Raw genomic sequence first — 18,612 nt, forward strand, 5'->3', positions numbered from 1 at the left:
TTTTTGCCTATGAGCCACTCTGCTCCTAAACTGCCAAATGAAATCCTGGAGTAGAAATTCTTATTTGCAGTGAATGATTGGAAAACTTGAGATTTTGTGTAACTGGGGCTCCCGGGGTTCATGATAGTTTCATCAGAGTAAACAGGAAGAGCTACTGCTGTGAAAATAGAATACACTAGTGACACTGATTTCACTGCTACTTTGTGAAGGGGATAGATTAGAACATGTTTATCAGGGAGACTTGCCCAGCTCAATAATATTTTTTGAAAATACAGTATTGCCAGCTTATCAACCAGTATATGTGTGTGTGTGTCCATCTCTTATTGGACAAATTAGTTCTTCTTGTTGTAGTTGATACGACTAATATGTTTTGTTACTAATAATTCCTGATAATATTAAAACAGTGAAAACTGGTTTTTGTAATTTTTACTTCTTTAGTAAAATTGTAAAAATATAATCAATTTAAGATTTTATTTTAAATTAAGACTGTGGATTAGTGTGGTTCAAGCATCTGTTCAGTCAGCAAATATATGGGCTTTTTGATAACAAGTGAAAATGCCAAGACATTGAAAGACATACACAACATGAAATCAAGAATTATCATAAATGTTATTGTCCTTGGTACTCCCTAAAGTAAACTGGACAGTGAAGACGATAAAGAAGCATCCCAGCTACAGCCAATGAATCAGTTATAAGCAGCTACAGTTCATCTTAAAAGTATAGGATGTTCTTAGATACTTATTTAAATTAAGGGTTTTTTATCACTGTAAAGATAGAAATAGTCCTTATCCTTATGAGAGAAAATAGTGAGTAACAGCTACATGAAGCTATTATTTTTGCAGGAATGTTTAAAAACTGGTCATGTGAGTTTTGCTGTTGAATTTGCAATTTGGAATTGTTCTGTGCGATTGCAAAGAGCAGCCTTGGCAGATGAAAGTACATAAAAAGTGTGATCAACTGGACTAGCAAAAGCATTTGATGATTCCTTCATGGGCGCTTTCAGAATAACCTTGGAAGGTGAAGATCCAGAATAGGAGAAAAGTGGATGAAATCCTACATGATAAACATAGCCAAATTATCAGCTTCTGGGTCCAGGAACAGTAGGAAATGATGCATACTATGCTTGAAAGGCATACCTGAAGAACTATTGAGACTGAAGTTGGCCATTCCCCTTACAGTTAGTCTCTTACACAGCTTGGTTGTTTTGTCTTCATTCAGTGTATTTAAAATTATGATTTCTGTGAAGATATCACTTTAAGTGACAGTAGAATAATTTAAGAAGAAATTTAAAAAGATGTGTTTTAGTGAGAATTAACATTTGGAATCATCTATGACAAAACTCCACAGTAGCCCATGGTGGCCTCTGCATTATTTACCAAGCACATGTCACCTCAAATTGTTTCTCATTGTTCACTGAGGTGGTGAAAAAACAACAGGGAGATTTAGCTCCAGAAAACCAATGGTTAGAATATGTATTTTTAGACAATTTAATAATAGTTCACTTTGAAAGCATGCTCTATTACACATATATGTTGGCTCAGATAGGGAAGATGTTAATGTTTTAAAATTCAAGATTAAATTATTTTTCTTTATAGAGAAAAAAGACATTGTGGTGAAAAATGAAAAGCAGGATTGTGAATTAATGTTTTCCTTACTGATAAAATAAACATGTAAAGCTGGCTTATTTAATTGCTTGTTTTTCTAAGACCAAAGTTGATTAGAGAACAAATCCAAGGCAGTTGAATATTTTTTTTCTTTTCTTTTCTCTTCTTTTCGTGGCATATGATGAGATCTAAGTGTTAAAAAATGAAGTTTGAGAATTGAATGAAGATATTTGATTGTAAGAAATTATATCTTTAGAGATTTAGTTCATTTATCTCTAATTTTTTTTATGACAGTAGTAAAATAATGAGATCAGTAATTACTTTTCTTTGACAGTCACTCCTCGGTGACAGTAAAATGGAATAACCAGTGGATCAGAGATTCTTTCAGCTAAAAGACAAAGTATTTCAACTTCCTAGGAAGATGAAACTTATAAAATTTCCCCCATTCGTAGGCAGAACGTTGCACCATATTGCCTCCTTTGGGCATCTCACTTCAGTGATTGTCCTTTTGGTTCCTAAATCATTTGTAAACACCAAACAAATAGGTACACACACATAGCCCCCACAGAAAGGACATCATAGTATATGTCTATACATTTAAGTCAGGATTCTTGAAATAGTGTGATACCAGAACAGACAGGATTCAAATGCTGAACCTGATAAACAGTCAAGTCAGCAGTTTTCTCTGAAAGGATATACTACTGGCAAAGGCATGCTCCTTAACAATAAGACAGGTAGGGCTGTTTCTCTTCTTCCTTCACAGTAATACTTTAGACAACCACATTGTTCAGAAGAATGTAAAATTTACATGAATCTTAAGAAAACAGAAGACTTCAAATAAATTTCATTGGTCACTTCTGAGCATCTGCTCTCCCCTACAGGATCTTTGGTCTGTTGTTTCATACCCTCAGTACATTTCCTCCACCTCCACAGATAAAGATTTTTTAGTAGATACTTTTTAGAAACACTGCCCCTATACGAGAAATTTTTTCAAGTTCTCATTTAAATATATTTTATATTGACTGATCTTTTTTCTTTTGCAGTTTCTGTGAAATAGCTGCATTTTTTAAAAAGGTGTTAACGAAGTAGTTACATGTAAGCATTTTGTTTTCTTTGCAGATGATCATTCTTTTTCTCTGAGTTGTCGATGTGGTGGAAAATACAGTGTTTCCAAGGATGAAGCAGAAGAAGTGACGCTGATTTCTTGTGATATGTGTTCACTAGTTATAGAACTCCTTCATTATCGCTGAGATTGTTCACTAAGTGGAATTCTTTAGTGTATTCAGACACGTGGAGGAAAATCTACTCCACTTTGTCCATTCAAGCAAATGTATAATATAAGCTGATTAAAAAAAAAAGGATTCTTTTTTGTCAGCTCTATCATTTGCAGAGAAAATATAAGACTGTCGAAGTCCACCTAGATTAATAGAAAATTCATTTCATTATTCATATGTATTTACATTTTATATTTACAGATTGCTAAGAAAGGGGGCTTGAATTAAAAATTATATTTAGTGAATTCCCATCTGAGAAGTTTATAATTGGTGCATTTTCTCCTTGGTACAAAATATAAGAATTTTCCTTTCTTCATATAAGTGTGTCTCATCTTTTAATGGGTCACAGTATCATCATATTCCTTTATAGTTGCTAAGTTTTTTAAGTAAGTAACATATTTCTAGCTGCTAAAGTTATAGGCCTTTTATACAACTATTTCAAATCTCAGGTCATTAGAATTAAGTTAGAATCTTCATGAATAACTTGTGAGCCTAGGTCTCCCATGATGAAGGCTGGATATGGATATTCATGAGTTATTTCAAAGTTAATAAAGTGAAATGGCAACCGGAGAAAGGAGGAGAGCCTTGGAGTCAGAAAACCGTGGCCACTGCGTTGCTGGTATGATGAAGTGGACTTTTTTAATGTGTTATTATTGATTATAGTAAAGCTTTTATTTTTCTATATATTTAATATTCTATGAGTCAGAACTCATTTAAAAAATTTTAAGGAATCCTTTATGGGATCACTGAAACATTCTTCCTTAATTTCAAATGAGTAAGCCAAGCATGTGACTTGGCAGCTTTTTATTAGGTCAAACTCTTGGTTTATTGTTGGTGTGGACTTAGAAGACTAGTTAGTACTCTGCCTTGTAAATGTAGCTAAAGTATGAGGCATATTCAAGAGGAGTAAATTACATTCCTTATACCTAATACAACCAAAAATTTGAAAGTGAGGTTGTTCCAGGTTTTCCCTAAAAATATTTTCGTATCAGAATTTAGATGACTCATTTTGGATTACACTTTTATCCATATATTTTGAACAAATATAGCTTGCAAGAGTGTGTGTTGCTTATTCTTTATATTTAACAATTAAAAATAACTCAAACTGAATAGCAAATAGTTTATTAGTAAGTACATGGTTTTCAGTGACAATAAATTCACTTTAGCAGAAGACAATAATCAAATCAAAAGAATAAATGCTTGCTAATCATCAGAAAATCTGTGGCCATTAGGGCTGTCACGTAGAAATCCAAAATCACTCAGAGGCCAAATCTGTAAAATCAAAATGTGATTGAAGACAATTAGTAAAGTGATATTATAGCATCATCATATTCCCTTCTTTTTTTCATTCATCCCTTTCTCTATGCCGTATAATTAAATGCTGTCTCCTTATTCTTCAATCAAGAACAAATTTTCTACTTCAAAATAAGACTGTAGAAAGTAAACCTGTATGTGTATGTATTTAACTTCTAAAGCTTGGAACATTCGATCATTATACTAGAAAATAATATGTGTGTAGTGTGTATATGTTTGTTTTTTCTTTCACTATCGTCAGAGTTAACTGTAAACCTACGTACTTGAATGTAACATCTGCTTAAGTGTAAAAAATCCTGTAAATTATCCAACAGCCCCAAATACTCATGTCTGTTTTTCTCCTGACTGCTTGTGGCAAAAAGGAAAAGCCAGTGAAAACAATCATCTTTACTATTACATTTACTACAACCATGATAAGTGCATTACTCACTGTACTTAACTGGGATATCCCTGCATTCCAGCTAGTTGCTAGATTGCTCTTCTGCAGATGCATATTAATATATGCCCTGGGTATGAATATGGTTGGAAAAGTTGTATGAGAGAAAAGTAAATTTTTGGAGAGTCAAATTAAAAGCTTCTTATGCTACAACTAATCTGAACTTTATTTTTCAAAAAAAAATTATTCTCAATTACCTGTCATAATGGGGGAGTGGTAATGTTTATAGCTATGAAGGCCAACATGTTCATAAAGTGTAGTAGTCATTGCAACAGTTTTACATCCACTGACAGCCTAAAGATTTCAGTTCTTCTGAAAGGAACTTTTTTTTTTTTGGTTTTGTTTTTTTTTCCCAGCTCAGAGAAGAAAGCCTGCATTTTAAGCAGAAAACAGTAGTACCTTAAAGAAGATACGTCCTCTTATTAGTCCATATGGAACAGGTCCATAGTACCTGGAATCTGTAGAATTCTGTAGATTATCACCTTCTAACCACACATGACCTGTTGGCACCTAGAATTATAGAAGAAAGCAGCCCCTTTAAAAAAGAAAAACAAATCTGGGTACTATAAATAAAAAATCATGTCTTTTGGAGGTAGGGAGAAATGTCCTAAAGTTCTCTTTTATAAAATACATTCAAACCCTATAATTTGCATTTTTGCTGTTATTTCTTGCATAATAAAATAACTTTTACTAAATATTAATAAGTAGTATTAATATTTCAACTTTTTAAAAGACCTATCTTTTTTGCCATATGGTTCCCAAACATTAATTTGTTATGCAAACCCCAAACTGAGGTTATAAGAGATCAAAACAGTGTGACAGGGTCATTAATTTAATAGACTTCAAAAGAGGTCATTAGGATGCTGACTGAAAATGTGCCCTCCTGTCTCAATAACAGCATAAGCAGGGCAGCCACTCACTCAGCAACATCCTGGGGCCAATACCAAGGCCAGACCTATTAGAATGCTCATGATGAACTAAATGGTAATTGATTGTGACATCAATTACAAATAATCTCATCATTTTATTGGAGTGGGCTTGTCAGAATTCTAATTAAGATCCTTGTTCTGCCTTTGTACAGGCCATATCTTCAATGCATTATACTTCAATAATGACCATCAAGAACTAGAAGGACCTATTATAAAATCATCAGTTGTAAAATTAATGATGGTGACCTTCTACTAAATGAAAAGATCCCATCTTCTATATGTCCTGTGTATTAACTGGGATATAGCATAAATTTAAATTTTTACTCAGTGACAATCCTAAGTATATTTAGGACAGAACACATTACTTACAAAAATGCCCACTGTGATATGAGATAGATATTTGCCCGTTAATGTCTGTTCAATATAAACTTTAAAAATTACTCTTCAGTAACAATCTTCAAAATTGCATTTTAAAGTTTCTTTTTTATAGGTTTTGTTACCCAAGAAAGTTGAATTATTGACCAGACCAAAATGATCTATGGAAAGGAATTAATTTTCACTATTCTTTTGACTGATTATTACTTGGGAACCTTATGTGAAGAAAAATATTCATATTAGGTTTAATAAGAAATGACCAGTTTTTTAAAATGTCACAAAATTTTTAAAAACGACTTTTAGAGCAGTTTTAGGTTCACAGCACAGCTGAGAGGAAGGTACAGAGATCTCCCATATACCTCCTGCCCCCACTCATGCACAGCCTCCCCATTACATCCCCACTAGAGTGGCATGTCTGTTACACTGACATCATCATCACCCGAAGTCCCACGGTTTACCTTAGGGTTCACTCTTGGTGTTGTACATTCTATGAATTTGGACAAATGTATGACATGTATCCACATCACAGTACCATACATAGTATTTTCACTGCCCCCCAAATCCTCTGTGATCTGCCTATTCATTCTCCCCCCCATCACCCCTGAGTTACCTTTTGGAAAAATAAATGTATACAAGCATGTAAAATTTGAATTACACTTTACTTAGAGATTATATAATTTTGAAATATATAATTTTGGAATGTCTTATATCATGTAGAAATATTAGCCCAAAATGATTCAAGTTACTTATTTTCATTTAGATACACTTAAATGTTAAATCTATTTGTAGAGTGAGGATAAAGTTTTTTGAAAGAATATCAGATATTGTAAGATCATTAACTTCTACTAGTGGAACTAGTTGTAGGTTCTAGGGCTAATAGCAAGGTTCATTCCTACCTATATAATAAGTAGATTTATATGTAGTGAAGCGTAAGGCTGCTCAAATAGAAAAATGAGTACATCTCAGGTTACAGATGAAAAGAAGAACAAAGTAGCGTATTTGGAAAAGGTGAAATAAGTCATTAAATATATTCTGAAGTACTGCCTTGGGAGAAACTACAATGTGAACATCTTGGGTGTCTAAATTTCCATAGTTTTTCCTTAATATGTGTTTGTTCCTGAGTTCTAAAAATAGGTAACATATACGAATAGTTAAATACGATTATAAAGTTAGGGACACCAATAAAAGCAAAGGAGAACAAAAATCAAAAAACGAATAAAGATACTAACAATCCAGCAAGATCTTTTTTTGCCTGTCCGATTGATCCAATATAATTTCCTTTCTCCATGAAGCTTTTCCCTATGTTGCCTGCACATACCAAATACTCTAGATTGTTTAAAACACTTAGAAGTCTGCCCTACATGGGGCTCTGGAACATAACATCCTCTTACATGCTTGGCTTTTGTGTATGTCTACTATTTTGTGACTGAAAAAGCCAACAGACAATAATCATGTCATGATCTTAAATCCTTACAACACCTAAACCAATGTTGGAACTCAAATATTTGTTGGTGATTAGTATTAGTTAAGTAGAAATTCTTGTAAAGCACAATCACTTTTGTGGCAGTTATGACCTAAGTTTCTTCCAAATTTAGATAAATACAGTGATGAAGTATTATCTCTGGTATAGTAAAGTTAACAAGAACAGAAAGGAATCTGCTAAGAGAGACCCAGAACATGCCATCAGAAACCTTTGGAGGAGTGTGACCCAGGCTGTTCACACCTAGTCCTTGACTGCAAGGGGTGGAACAAAAGGGAGGAATAGTAACACAAACTAGTGTTTATACATTTCTGATCATTTTAATTTAAACAAACACACACATTTGATCCTTAAAACAACCTGTGAAGTACAGTTACTGACATTTAACAGAAGTAGGTTCAAATATGGAACATGCTACCTCTTACCTACCTGAAGCCCATATATGCTAATACCCATGCATCCATTCATAGCAAAGGAATAACCTTTACATCTTAAGACTTCAATGTTTGATATAAAGTACAGACACAAGGAAACAACCTCATCACTGATGGTACCTTTAATAAGAGCTTCTCTATAAATGGGAAAACCTCTGAGTGTGAGTCTTAAAATCAAAGCAGTCACCTTTGCTGATCTACCTGTCACTTATTTTCCCAGTAAAAAATTCATTGTTTGCAGTTACTCCACTTTTGAAACACATACTTATTTTTGATATGGGGTAAGGGTGTACACTTTTAAATCAATTTTAGAGATACTTTACAGTAAAATGTGCTCATTTTGTTTCGACACTAGTTTTGAAAAATGTGCATTCCTGTGTAACCACCAACCACAATCAAGATGTAGAACATTACTACTATGCCCAAAAGTTCCCTCCTTTTCCAGTCCACCTCCCACCCCTACACCTCGTCCCAGGCAACTAGTGATCTGTTTCCTGTTTACTAGAGACTAGTTTTACTAAAGTTCATATAAGTGAGATTGCACAGTACATAGTATTTTGTGTCAGGCTTTTGTTCAGCAGTTTTTAAATGATTAATACATGTTGTATGTATCAGTCATTCATTGCTTTTTACTGCTGAGTATATCCCATTGTAAATCACAATTTCTTTCCATGAACCTGTTGATGGATATTTGTGTTGTCTGCAATTTTGGGCTGTTACAAATAAAGCACTATGAACGTTCATGTATAAGTCTGTTTCTTTTCAGTAAATATGTAGGGGTAGAATTTCTGGGTCATAAGTGTACGCTTAATCTTAAACTTTTCCAAAGTAATTATACCATTTTACACTCCCAACAGCAATGTATGAGTGTTTCTGTTGCTTCACAACCTTGGTATTTTCAATTAAAAACATTTTTGCCATTCTAGTAGGCTATTGGTATCACATTGTGGTTTTCATTTGCATTTCTCTGGTATTTTTTCTTGTACCTATTAGTGTATCTTTTGTGAAATGTCTATTTAAATATTTTGCCCATTTTTAAAATGGATTATTCTTATTCATTTTAAGAGCCCTTTATGTATCTTGAGTACAGGTCCTTTGACAGGTATTGCAAATACTTCTTCCCAGTCTGGGATCTTCTCTTTTGCAATTTTTAATCTGCTGTAAAGACGATATATTTTTAGGCTCTAGAAATTTCACTTGGTTCTTTTTTATATTTACCATTTCTCCCTCATTATGTTCATCCTCTAGATCCCTGAAAATATTTATAATTGGTGTTTTAGAGCACATGACTGTTAATTCCATTATGTCTCATTTCTGGATCTGTTTTTCTTCTAGTTGTGGGTTACATTTTCCTACTTCTTCACATATCTAATAATTTGTTATTGAGCTGAACGTTCATTTGTTGAGTGGATTTTGTTCTCTTTTTAGAGAGCACTGAATGTTGAAGAGGTCTGTTTGGTTTTTGGAAGGTGGTTAAGTTAGCTGTGGAACAGCTTATTCCTGTCAAGCCTTGTTTTTAAGCGTTGGGTCTCTCTCACACTGTAAGGGCTAGTCTAGCCCACTCCTGAGGCATGATATTCCGGGGTCTCTATGGAATGCTCTAGATATTTAATGAGATCTGTCCACTGTGGCTGGTAAGAACTCAAATGACTCAGCGCTGTGTGAGCTCTGGGAATTGCTTGGCTGCTGCCAATAGCTGTTTGGTGCTCAGTCTCTAAATTTCACCATAAGCAGGCAGTTTAGTGTTCAGCCCCAAAACCAAGAGAATACTCTACACAGATTGCTGGAGATCATTCTGTAGCTCTTCTCCCCGGTGGTTTGATGCATAAATTCCAACCACTTAAACTTCCCTATACCCTAATCTCTGTCTCTTCAACTCAGCAAGACCACTGTCCTTTGTTTGAATTTTCCTCCTCGCACCTTCTGAAAACTGCTTTAAGGCAGAAGTTAGGGAAAGTATAAGGCTTGCCTTGTTTGTTTCCCTGCTCTCAGGAATCCGTCTTGTACTGCCTGCTGCGCATTGTCTGAAAACTGTTTCACATAGTTTGTCCAGTTTTCTAGTTCTTTATGGCAGGAGGGCAAGTTCAGCCGCAGTTTCTCCATAATTGCCAGATGTTCAAAGTATCTAATATTTAAAGTCTTATTTTTTAGCATACCTCCTAACAATATGAAGAAAATCCTTTTGGTGAGAACTAAAGTTCTTGATGTAAGTAAAGTGTGCCTTTGGCATCTCTGCCTTGCATCCCCTTCAGTGGCATGCCCTGTGTGTCCTCATTTTACCCTTTCCCTATCAAAATCTCTAGAAAAGATTCGCCAAACTCAGCAGGCAATTATGTATAAGCAGATAAGTTCAGTATGGTATTGCTTGTATCTCAAAATTGGCGATAGTATAAATATTCGTCAGTAGGCAGATGTTAAAGAGTTTATTTACAGAATAGTAGACAGCTAATAGACTGACATGAATACAGTCAGTGAAAAAAATAAGTTACGGGGCTTACTTAGGTATAATTTTTTAAAAAACCACAAAATTTTGTTTTATGCATTTCAAAATTTACATTTTTGTGACCAGTATGTATTAAATAATTTTTTAAAAAATATATGCACATACACATACATGTGTGTCTTAATATGACTAGCCCTTTCAGTAATACTTGTACTTTTTAAAAATGGAACATTGTCCATCACAATGCAGGTTAGGAAGAGCTTTATTGAATTAAAAAAAAAATTTTTTTTTTTTGTCTGTGGTAATGTGGTAAGAGAGTGACCTAACTTCCAATCCGTAGAGCAGGCTCTGCTTCTTTGTACAGTAGAAGTAAATGACTGCAATTACTGTGCTGTCACCAGACCTCTGGATAACTAAAATATTAGTCTAGCTAAGAACTCATTTATTTAAATAAATATAAAGTACAACACATTTTTGGTATGGGTCCAAAACTTAAAACCTGACCTTTCTGGTCAGGTGAGTGGAGTAAAGCAAGGAACAAAACAAAAATTTCCTTTCTAACTCAAAACACAGTTATTGTCTGTTGGATTAACCTACTGGTTATCACTAAATTCAAAATTCAAACCAGGTAAAACAATTCTATAGCAATATTATAATAAAATAGATTAAAATATATTTTTAAAATGTATTTTTAAAAAGCTGTTATAACTTTCCAATTAAAGTAGAACTCAAATAAACACTTAAAAAAATTATAATAAATGCTTTGCAAATGCCCCAAAATGGATGTCCTAATTCCATGTCTTTGTTCATTACTTCTCATAACCAAAACTTTTAAAAAGAGTTAATTACTTTTCATCTTTGTATTTTTGGAAATACGCCATGCCAACTTGAATGAATGCATGAGACTGAATAAGAATGTATGAATATATGTTTACAATGAATGCCACCTAGAAATGTTTACTTTTGCTCAAATCTGAATTTTCCCAGGGTCTCAGATATAACTAGCTTTAGGAAAAACTTTTAAAGCATTAAAAGAACCCTTAAATCATTCTTGGTTTTTCCTTTCTACGTCAGAGGTTTACTTCCTGAGCTATGATAAAACCTAATCTCAGGGCAGGACAAAAGAATCAAGCCTCTAGTTCTCAGCCATACTTGCTGAAGCCTAGTTAAGTGCCTCCTTTATAGTACAAGCAACAAACGTAATTGCCTCATGGCCTGCGGGTGTCCATTTAACAAAAGCAGCTTTTGGGAACCAACCCACAGGTGTTACCTTTCTTGATTCAAGTGAAATCTGATTAAAAAGTCCACAATATCAAATAACACATTTACTAAACTGTAATCAAACTCACTTATTATTTGATTAAGCAAAGATTATCTAATTAAGAAAAAGTTCTGACTGAAGAGTAAGATATTTGTATGTTTGACCTTTCAAAAGTTTCAAAAAACAGAAAATCCTAATAACAGACTGATTTTTAACTATTTGTTTGCCAGATATTTTAAAATGTATAATCAGCAAAGGCAGGGTATGCACTGGCCCTATTATTGCTCATGCCTCCTTAATGGTTCTTCTAAAATGACTGAATGTAAAGGAAATAATAATTATTAAAGAAACAAACAAAAATCATAAAGGTAATAGGAGAGGACAAAGTTTTTGGAATCCTTTTCTGACATGATTATTTTTTCCTTTTCCTGAAATATATAGGAAAAGGAGAGGCATACACACCTTAGGAAAGCAATCAGATGAAGACTTGGGCTTTTTCGTTTTGTTTTTTGTGGGGTTTTTTTTTGGCAAAAGCAAATGGAAGTGGTATATCAACAACACTGTAAAGTATTTCATTTTCCTCATGTATTTTAAAGATTTTGTCTTGTGTCTCACAGAATGATGAATGTAAAATATAAAATGCATAATTTCCCTGCCCAGGAAAAAAGTCCATATGATGAGTGTACATTCATGACATGTCATTTTAGTTTAACAATACCCAAATAATTGTTATTTATGTTACTATCTTTCAGGTAAGCAGAATCGAGTCAAATTAGTATACCATTATGTGGTTAATGCATATTCTGCTTAATCATCTTATATAACCAAAACATAGTCATGGTAAGATGCTATGCACACAAACTACTGAAGAGAATACTTGCAAAATGAGATCATTTATTAATTATATAGTCCCAAAATAACTTCATAAAGCCCAGTATTTGTATGACTCCTGCAACGGCAGTAAATAATTGTTGGAGTTTATCTTCCTATATACACCAACAAAACTATAGATAAAGATGTATATGTCAAAAAGTGAAGCATTAAATCCCCTGAGAGAAAATCATGTAGAAAGGTTTTTAAGAACACAAAGCTGAGAAAACATTATTAATCTTTAATTTTGTAAAATGGGGCTGTCTCAAGCATCAGTTATGGGTACCTTTGAAAGCAAAACTCAAGCAACAGTCTCACTAATACTCTCTTTTTACTGACATTCTTCTTGCCAGAACTTTTTGCCTACATTTGTCTCCCTGAGTAGAATATCTGGAGTCATAAGGGAGGTGCTCCCAAAGGCTAGATGCATGACAAAGGGATTAACATTTATAAGGACCAGGCAAGGAACAGTTAACACACTGATTATTTCAGTAGATACTATCTCTATGCAGTCCTGCTTCTTTTTCTTCCCATTTAAATTCTGACTTATTACTAACCTATCCCACATCATTCCCGGGGACTGTTATTGCCTTTCCCTACTTAAAAATGGTGCCACTTTAGGTTCATAGCCAATTATCATTAAAGAGGAATTTACACCAGAGTTCTAGTAAGCTACACCGACAGCGTTGTGGTGAGGGTGTGTGTGACGAGGGATGCTTTTGACTAAAGGTTCTCTTTTATTACTGAGCATCTCCCTGCTGCGTGGGTTTAGAGCTTAGGCTAAGACTTGACTTGCTCATTCTCGTAGCTATTGCAAGCAAGCTAAGCTCCTTCATCTTCTCCTTAAGTACTCAATACCTCCATCCAGCCTGAACAGGAATTTCTGATGGGTTGTTAGTATGGTGGTCAAAGTTACAGTCCACAGAGTCATAGTGCTGAGTTCAAATTGTAGCTCTGTCACTTACTAGTTAAACACCTTGGAGAGGTTATTTAAACCTCATCTAAAAAACTGGGATTAATGAATGCCTTACAGAAACATTCTGAAAACCAAATAACACATAAGGCTCCTGGCACCCAGTAAGCACTCACTATTGTTATTAACAGTTGCTCCAGCTGCTGGATGAATGATGCCTGCCGGGCTTTCTTTGTTCCTGGTTTCTTATGCAGTCTATCCAGTTCTCTGCAAAGTGAACTGTGCTTTGCAATTTCACTTTAGTTATGTTTTTGGTCTTTTTCTTTTACATTGTATTCAATTATATAGTTCTGGTACTAGCCAAGACTTTGAATTAAATCCAGTATAATTAAAAATGTACATTAATTGTGAATAGATGCCATATTAATTATGCCAAGTGATTTAATGAAATTCAGTTTTTAAGACCAAATCATCCAAATGTAGCAAAGACTAACATTTTTATTCTTTTAACAGGCATCTTTTTCAAGCAATGTTTATTAAATATCAAATGCCTAAGCACTTCCTTATGGAGCATTTACTTCTTCAGGACTGTCTACCAACTTGTCAGAAGGCAGAGGAAGGGGAAAAAGTGTTGGGATTGAAGCTAGTAAATAGGCCTTTCCATCCCAGCGATCTAATACTAACATCTCAATCCTACAGATTCTTTTTTCCTAGGACAATGAATTATTTGGTCTCTGACTTCTTTTTTGTTCTATTTGTAACAAGGTTACCTGCTGTTTTTGGATTAGTATTTAAGAGAAGTTCCTTATATTCTCATTTCAAGACTGTCTGTACTCTCATTTTAATATAGCCTGATGTACACTCTGGTTCTCATATTCCAAAAGATGAGCCTAACTTAATGAAACACAGGTAGAAAGAGTAGTAGAAAATGGCGGTAAATATGTAAATAATGAGTTTTCTCATGTTCTCAGAAAAAGTCTAAAATAGTAAATCAGATGCCTACTATACAGAATATGTGCTAATAGGTTTCCACCAAATTTTTGATTCCTGAGACTTCAAATAATTCTTCCCAGTCAAAACTCATCCCTATTTGGATTTATTCCTATAGATGAATCTCTGTAGCGCTTTTCAATTTCTTATGGACCAGTGCATAACTGCATCATATAGAGATTGGCTAAAAAACTGATTTATACCTGAAATGGTACTAGAAATAAAAGATCAGTAGTAGAAAAGAGTCCATACTCCAAAAAATGAAGGATTAAAATAAAATATGTGGATCTTTTTGTACCTGATATTACTAGTATCTTAAAAAAAAAAAAAAGCATTGTACTGCATGATTTTCTTTGATAGACACTTCTCCTACTTGCATTTTATTTAACAAAACCAGAACTCTAACGTCCCATACCCTGGAAGTTATTTAGAATGATGTCTAGCTTTGTGAATACAAAGTTGCAGATTAGGCAGGTAGATGACAGATGACATTTTTTGTGATGATGTAAGATACGAAGAGAATAGCTGAAGACCTTTAAAAAGTGAGGTTGATCTCAGGGGGCTGAGAGCATCAAAACACTGTTTTGACTAAGAGATCATGAAAATATACTGTGGACATCAAGGAGGGAATAGTATAGCACCCAAACACCATTCTGGGAAAGAATGTGTTTTCTTCCCACTTCCTATAATTTCATTGCCATTGTATTCATTTAAAGTACAATCTATCGTAGACTTATACAGGCTTCTAGACTACTCCAAAACTGAGTATATCTTCTCTCCATTTCCCAAATTAACATCTCCCTCAGAACCCCTTATATATATTTTTAAAATTTTATTTATTCTTGGCTACGTTGGGTCTTCATTGCTGTGCGTGGGCTTTCTCTAGTTGTGGCGAGTGGGGGCTACTCTTTGTTGCGGTGCGCAGGCTTCTCTCATTGTGGTGACTTCTCTTATTGCGGAGCATGGGCTCTAAGCATGCGGGCTTCAGTAGTTGCAGCACACAGGCTCAGTAGTTGTGGCACACGGGCCCTAGAGCGCGTGGGCTTCAGTAGTTGCGGCACGTGGGCTCAGTAGTTGTGGCTCGCAGGCTCTAGAGCTCAGGCTCAGTAGTTGTGGCACACAGGCTCAGTTGTTCTGCAGCACGTGGGATCTTCGACACAGGCGAACCTGTGTCGCCTGCATTGGCAGGCGGGCTCTTAACCACTGCTCCATCAGGGAAGTCCAGACCCCTTATTTTAATGCACCACCTACCCCTATTGCTAGAGCCAGAAACTTGGGTCAGTTTTAAGACTTTCAATTCCATTTCTTCCAACATCCAATCCTGTCTAGATATTCCCTTAATCTTTCTCCAAACTTTGTACTGCTTTCCATTCTTCATGTTATTATCTCAATTATGTCTTACAGCCTATTTATTAACTGGTCTCCCTGCCTCTGGCCTCTCCTACTCCAACCATCCTCTACTATTCTATACTAAATATCAGGGTGATCTTTTAAAAGCTAAGTATGATAATGTTACTCCCAGGAATTCCCTGGGGGTCCAGTGGTTAGGACTCCACATTTCCACTGCAGGGGGCACAGGTTTGATCCCTGGTCAGGGAACTAAGATCCCACAACGCGTGATGTGGACACACACACACACACAGAGCTACTCCCCTGCTTGAGACTTACAAGGAACTGAGCCCTAATCACCTTTTCATTTTTATCTCTGTTCACTACCCACCCCTCCACTATATGTCCCAGACATAGGAACTTACTTTTGGCAGCTACCCAAAGCACAGTGCTGCACCCTCACTTCTAGATCTTCTGAATATGCTGCTTTGGCTAGCTCCCACTTAGCCTTGAGAACTTCAACTCAGGTTTTACCTCCCCTTTCTGTAGTAATCCTATTCACCCCAGTCTAGATAAGTATCCTCTATTACAGCATTTTGTAATTCCTTGTCCAGTCCCCCAACTGGACTACAAACTCCTGAAGCTGTACTGTCCAACATGGTCGCCACTAGTAACATGACTATTCAATCTTACAAATTATATAAAACTAAAAATTCAGTTCCTCAGACACACTAGCCACGCTTCCTGTGCTCAACAGCCACATGAACCTAGTGGCTACCATACTGGACAGGGCAGATATAGACTATTCCATTTTTGCAGAAAGTTCTATTGGACAGCCTGCAGGCAGGGACTTGATCTACTTTAACATGGTGGTGGCCCTCAGGTAAGTATTCAGTAGTATCTGGAATTAATGGGATTAATGAATGCATGAATAAATAATACGAAAGTTGTGAAGTTATTGTCTGGCAAATTTGCCCACCCTATAACCTCCTGAAGGCTTTTTAAGTTTTCTCTCCCTCCCCCCAAGTCCAGCGGTTTCCGCTGCTCCTGGGACACAGCCTCATTAAGGAAGATGCCTGATGCTGGGATTGGTTTGGGGTTAGGTGCGTTTGCAGTTACGGTCAGAAGTGCGTATCAGTCTATGTCCCCAGACCTACTCTGACTTTCTTTACATAGGGAAGTCAGGTCAAATTTCAAGTCTCTTCAGATGACAGGAGGTTTTTCTAATCCTTCCTGATTTAGAGATTCATACACACAATGTACAGGAAGTAGATCAGAATCTTAAGTTGCATCTTAGAATTTTAAATTACTCACCCTATAGTTTTAGGTGTTTTATCCCCCTTCCCTGTTGGCTCTGTATGTCTGTGTAGTAGACAGGCAAGCACTAGCTATGCCAAACTAAATGATTCCTAAATTTTCTTGAAGTAGTCATGAAAATTCCAACCCAGGAGGAAGCACTCTCGCATATCTAGGTTAGCAGTATAATGGCTTGTAATGTCAATATTTTTCGGCTATTTTACTATCTTCAACTGTTTTATAATATGCATACTTGCTTTTAAATCTGTAATTTCTCTTTTCCTTCCTTATTTAAGGTAGAAAATAGTTTACCAGAATGAGAATGCTTTTATAGACTAAGATTAAGTGGGTCACAGAAATCTGTAGAATTTTGATTGCCCAAAGTGGTAACAGAAGAACTTCGTTTAGTTGCTTATTTCAGAAGACATTTGAACATATTCCACTTAGTCCAGCAGACCACTGTATCAGGTTAGGAAGCCACATGACACTTGGAACACATTCTCTTTACGACCATCAGAGTGGGAGTCTGCCTCAGATGCTTACGCTCAACAGCAGCATTACAATTTCAGTCTTAGTAATTTTTCCCAATTACTTTTTTAATAAATGTATTTATTTATGTTGGCTGCGTTGGGTATTTGTTGCTGCGTGCGGGCTTTCTCTAGTTGCAGCGAGCAGGGTCTACTCTTCATTGTGGCTTCTCTTGTTGTGGAGCATGGGCTCTAGGTGCGCGGGCTTCAATAGTTGTGGCATGTGGGCTCAGTAGCTGTGGCTCGCGGGCTCTAGAACACAGGCTCAGTAGTTGTGGCGCACAGGCTTAGTTGCTCCGCAGCATGTGGGATCTTCCCAGACCAGGCCTCGAACCCACGTCCCCTGCACTGGCAGGCGGATTCTTAACTACTGCACCACCTACTTTTAAGCAACCTAAAAGTATAGAGGTCTCATATAACTTGCAGATGAAACTATACGTAATATGGCATTTTACTGAATTGCATAAATGCCTCCCTAGAATCCCATCCATGGCACTGACTGTCCAACTTTGAGTCGTTAAAATATTTTCAGGTGAGCAAAACATGTTAGTTTCAGGAAGAGTTACTACCCTTTCAGTAGAAATGTTGATTTCATAAATACATATACATACTCAAACATATATTAAGATAAAATACATTTCTACAAAATAATATTTTATAAACTACATATTTTTGTTAAACTAAGACCAAATTATTCTGAAAATGTTCAGGGAACACATCAGAAAATGCTTAAGTAGTGGGAGCCTCAAAGATGATTCTTTAGTGTTAACATCAGAAGAAAAACACCTCAGAATTGTAAACACTAAGTCAAATTTATCTTCAGAATTGTTAGCTATAGGATGAAAAAGTCACGTCATCTCCGCAGTCAACTTCACTTTAGCAAAAAAGTAAACATATTTCCTCTGCATCAGCGGCAATCAAGGCATTAGCAGTATGCCATGATTGATTACCCTGGGAGCCGTTGCTGAGAAATGGATGTGAAGCACAGGTTTTTATCACTATAGTCTGCAAAAAGCAAGTCCCTTGTTTAGATATCCTAGTTGTAATAAGTGACATTATTAGGTAGTTCTTCTATTTAAATGACATAAGGATTTAGTGTATCAGCAGCTTATAATAAACAAACCCTTTCAATCTGAT

General features: G+C 35.6%; 2 protein-coding genes across 6 annotated transcripts in view; one reads left to right on the plus strand and one right to left on the minus strand.

Moving 5' to 3' along the window:
• DNAJC24 (DnaJ heat shock protein family (Hsp40) member C24) overlaps positions 1-8,587 on the plus strand; it is a 67,507-nt gene extending 58,920 nt beyond the window's left edge. The window contains exon 5 of the mRNA XM_032639294.1: positions 2,724-8,587. Coding sequence (XP_032495185.1) covers positions 2,724-2,854 — 131 coding nt within the window. The 3' untranslated portion in view covers positions 2,855-8,587. The remainder of the gene's footprint in view (positions 1-2,723) is intronic.
• Positions 3,985-18,612, minus strand: part of IMMP1L (inner mitochondrial membrane peptidase subunit 1) — a 75,080-nt gene continuing 60,452 nt past the window's right edge. For all 5 annotated transcript variants that reach the window (XM_032639292.1, XM_032639293.1, XM_032639290.1 and 2 more), the window contains 2 exons: positions 5,028-5,138; positions 3,985-4,150 (listed from right to left, as the gene is read on the minus strand). In XM_032639292.1, the coding sequence (XP_032495183.1) occupies positions 4,082-4,150; positions 5,028-5,138 (180 nt within the window). In that variant the 3' untranslated portion in view covers positions 3,985-4,081. The remainder of the gene's footprint in view (positions 4,151-5,027; positions 5,139-18,612) is intronic.

This window comes from Phocoena sinus, chromosome 8, assembly GCF_008692025.1.
Source record: "Phocoena sinus isolate mPhoSin1 chromosome 8, mPhoSin1.pri, whole genome shotgun sequence".
Taxonomy (NCBI): Eukaryota; Metazoa; Chordata; class Mammalia; order Artiodactyla; family Phocoenidae; genus Phocoena; species Phocoena sinus.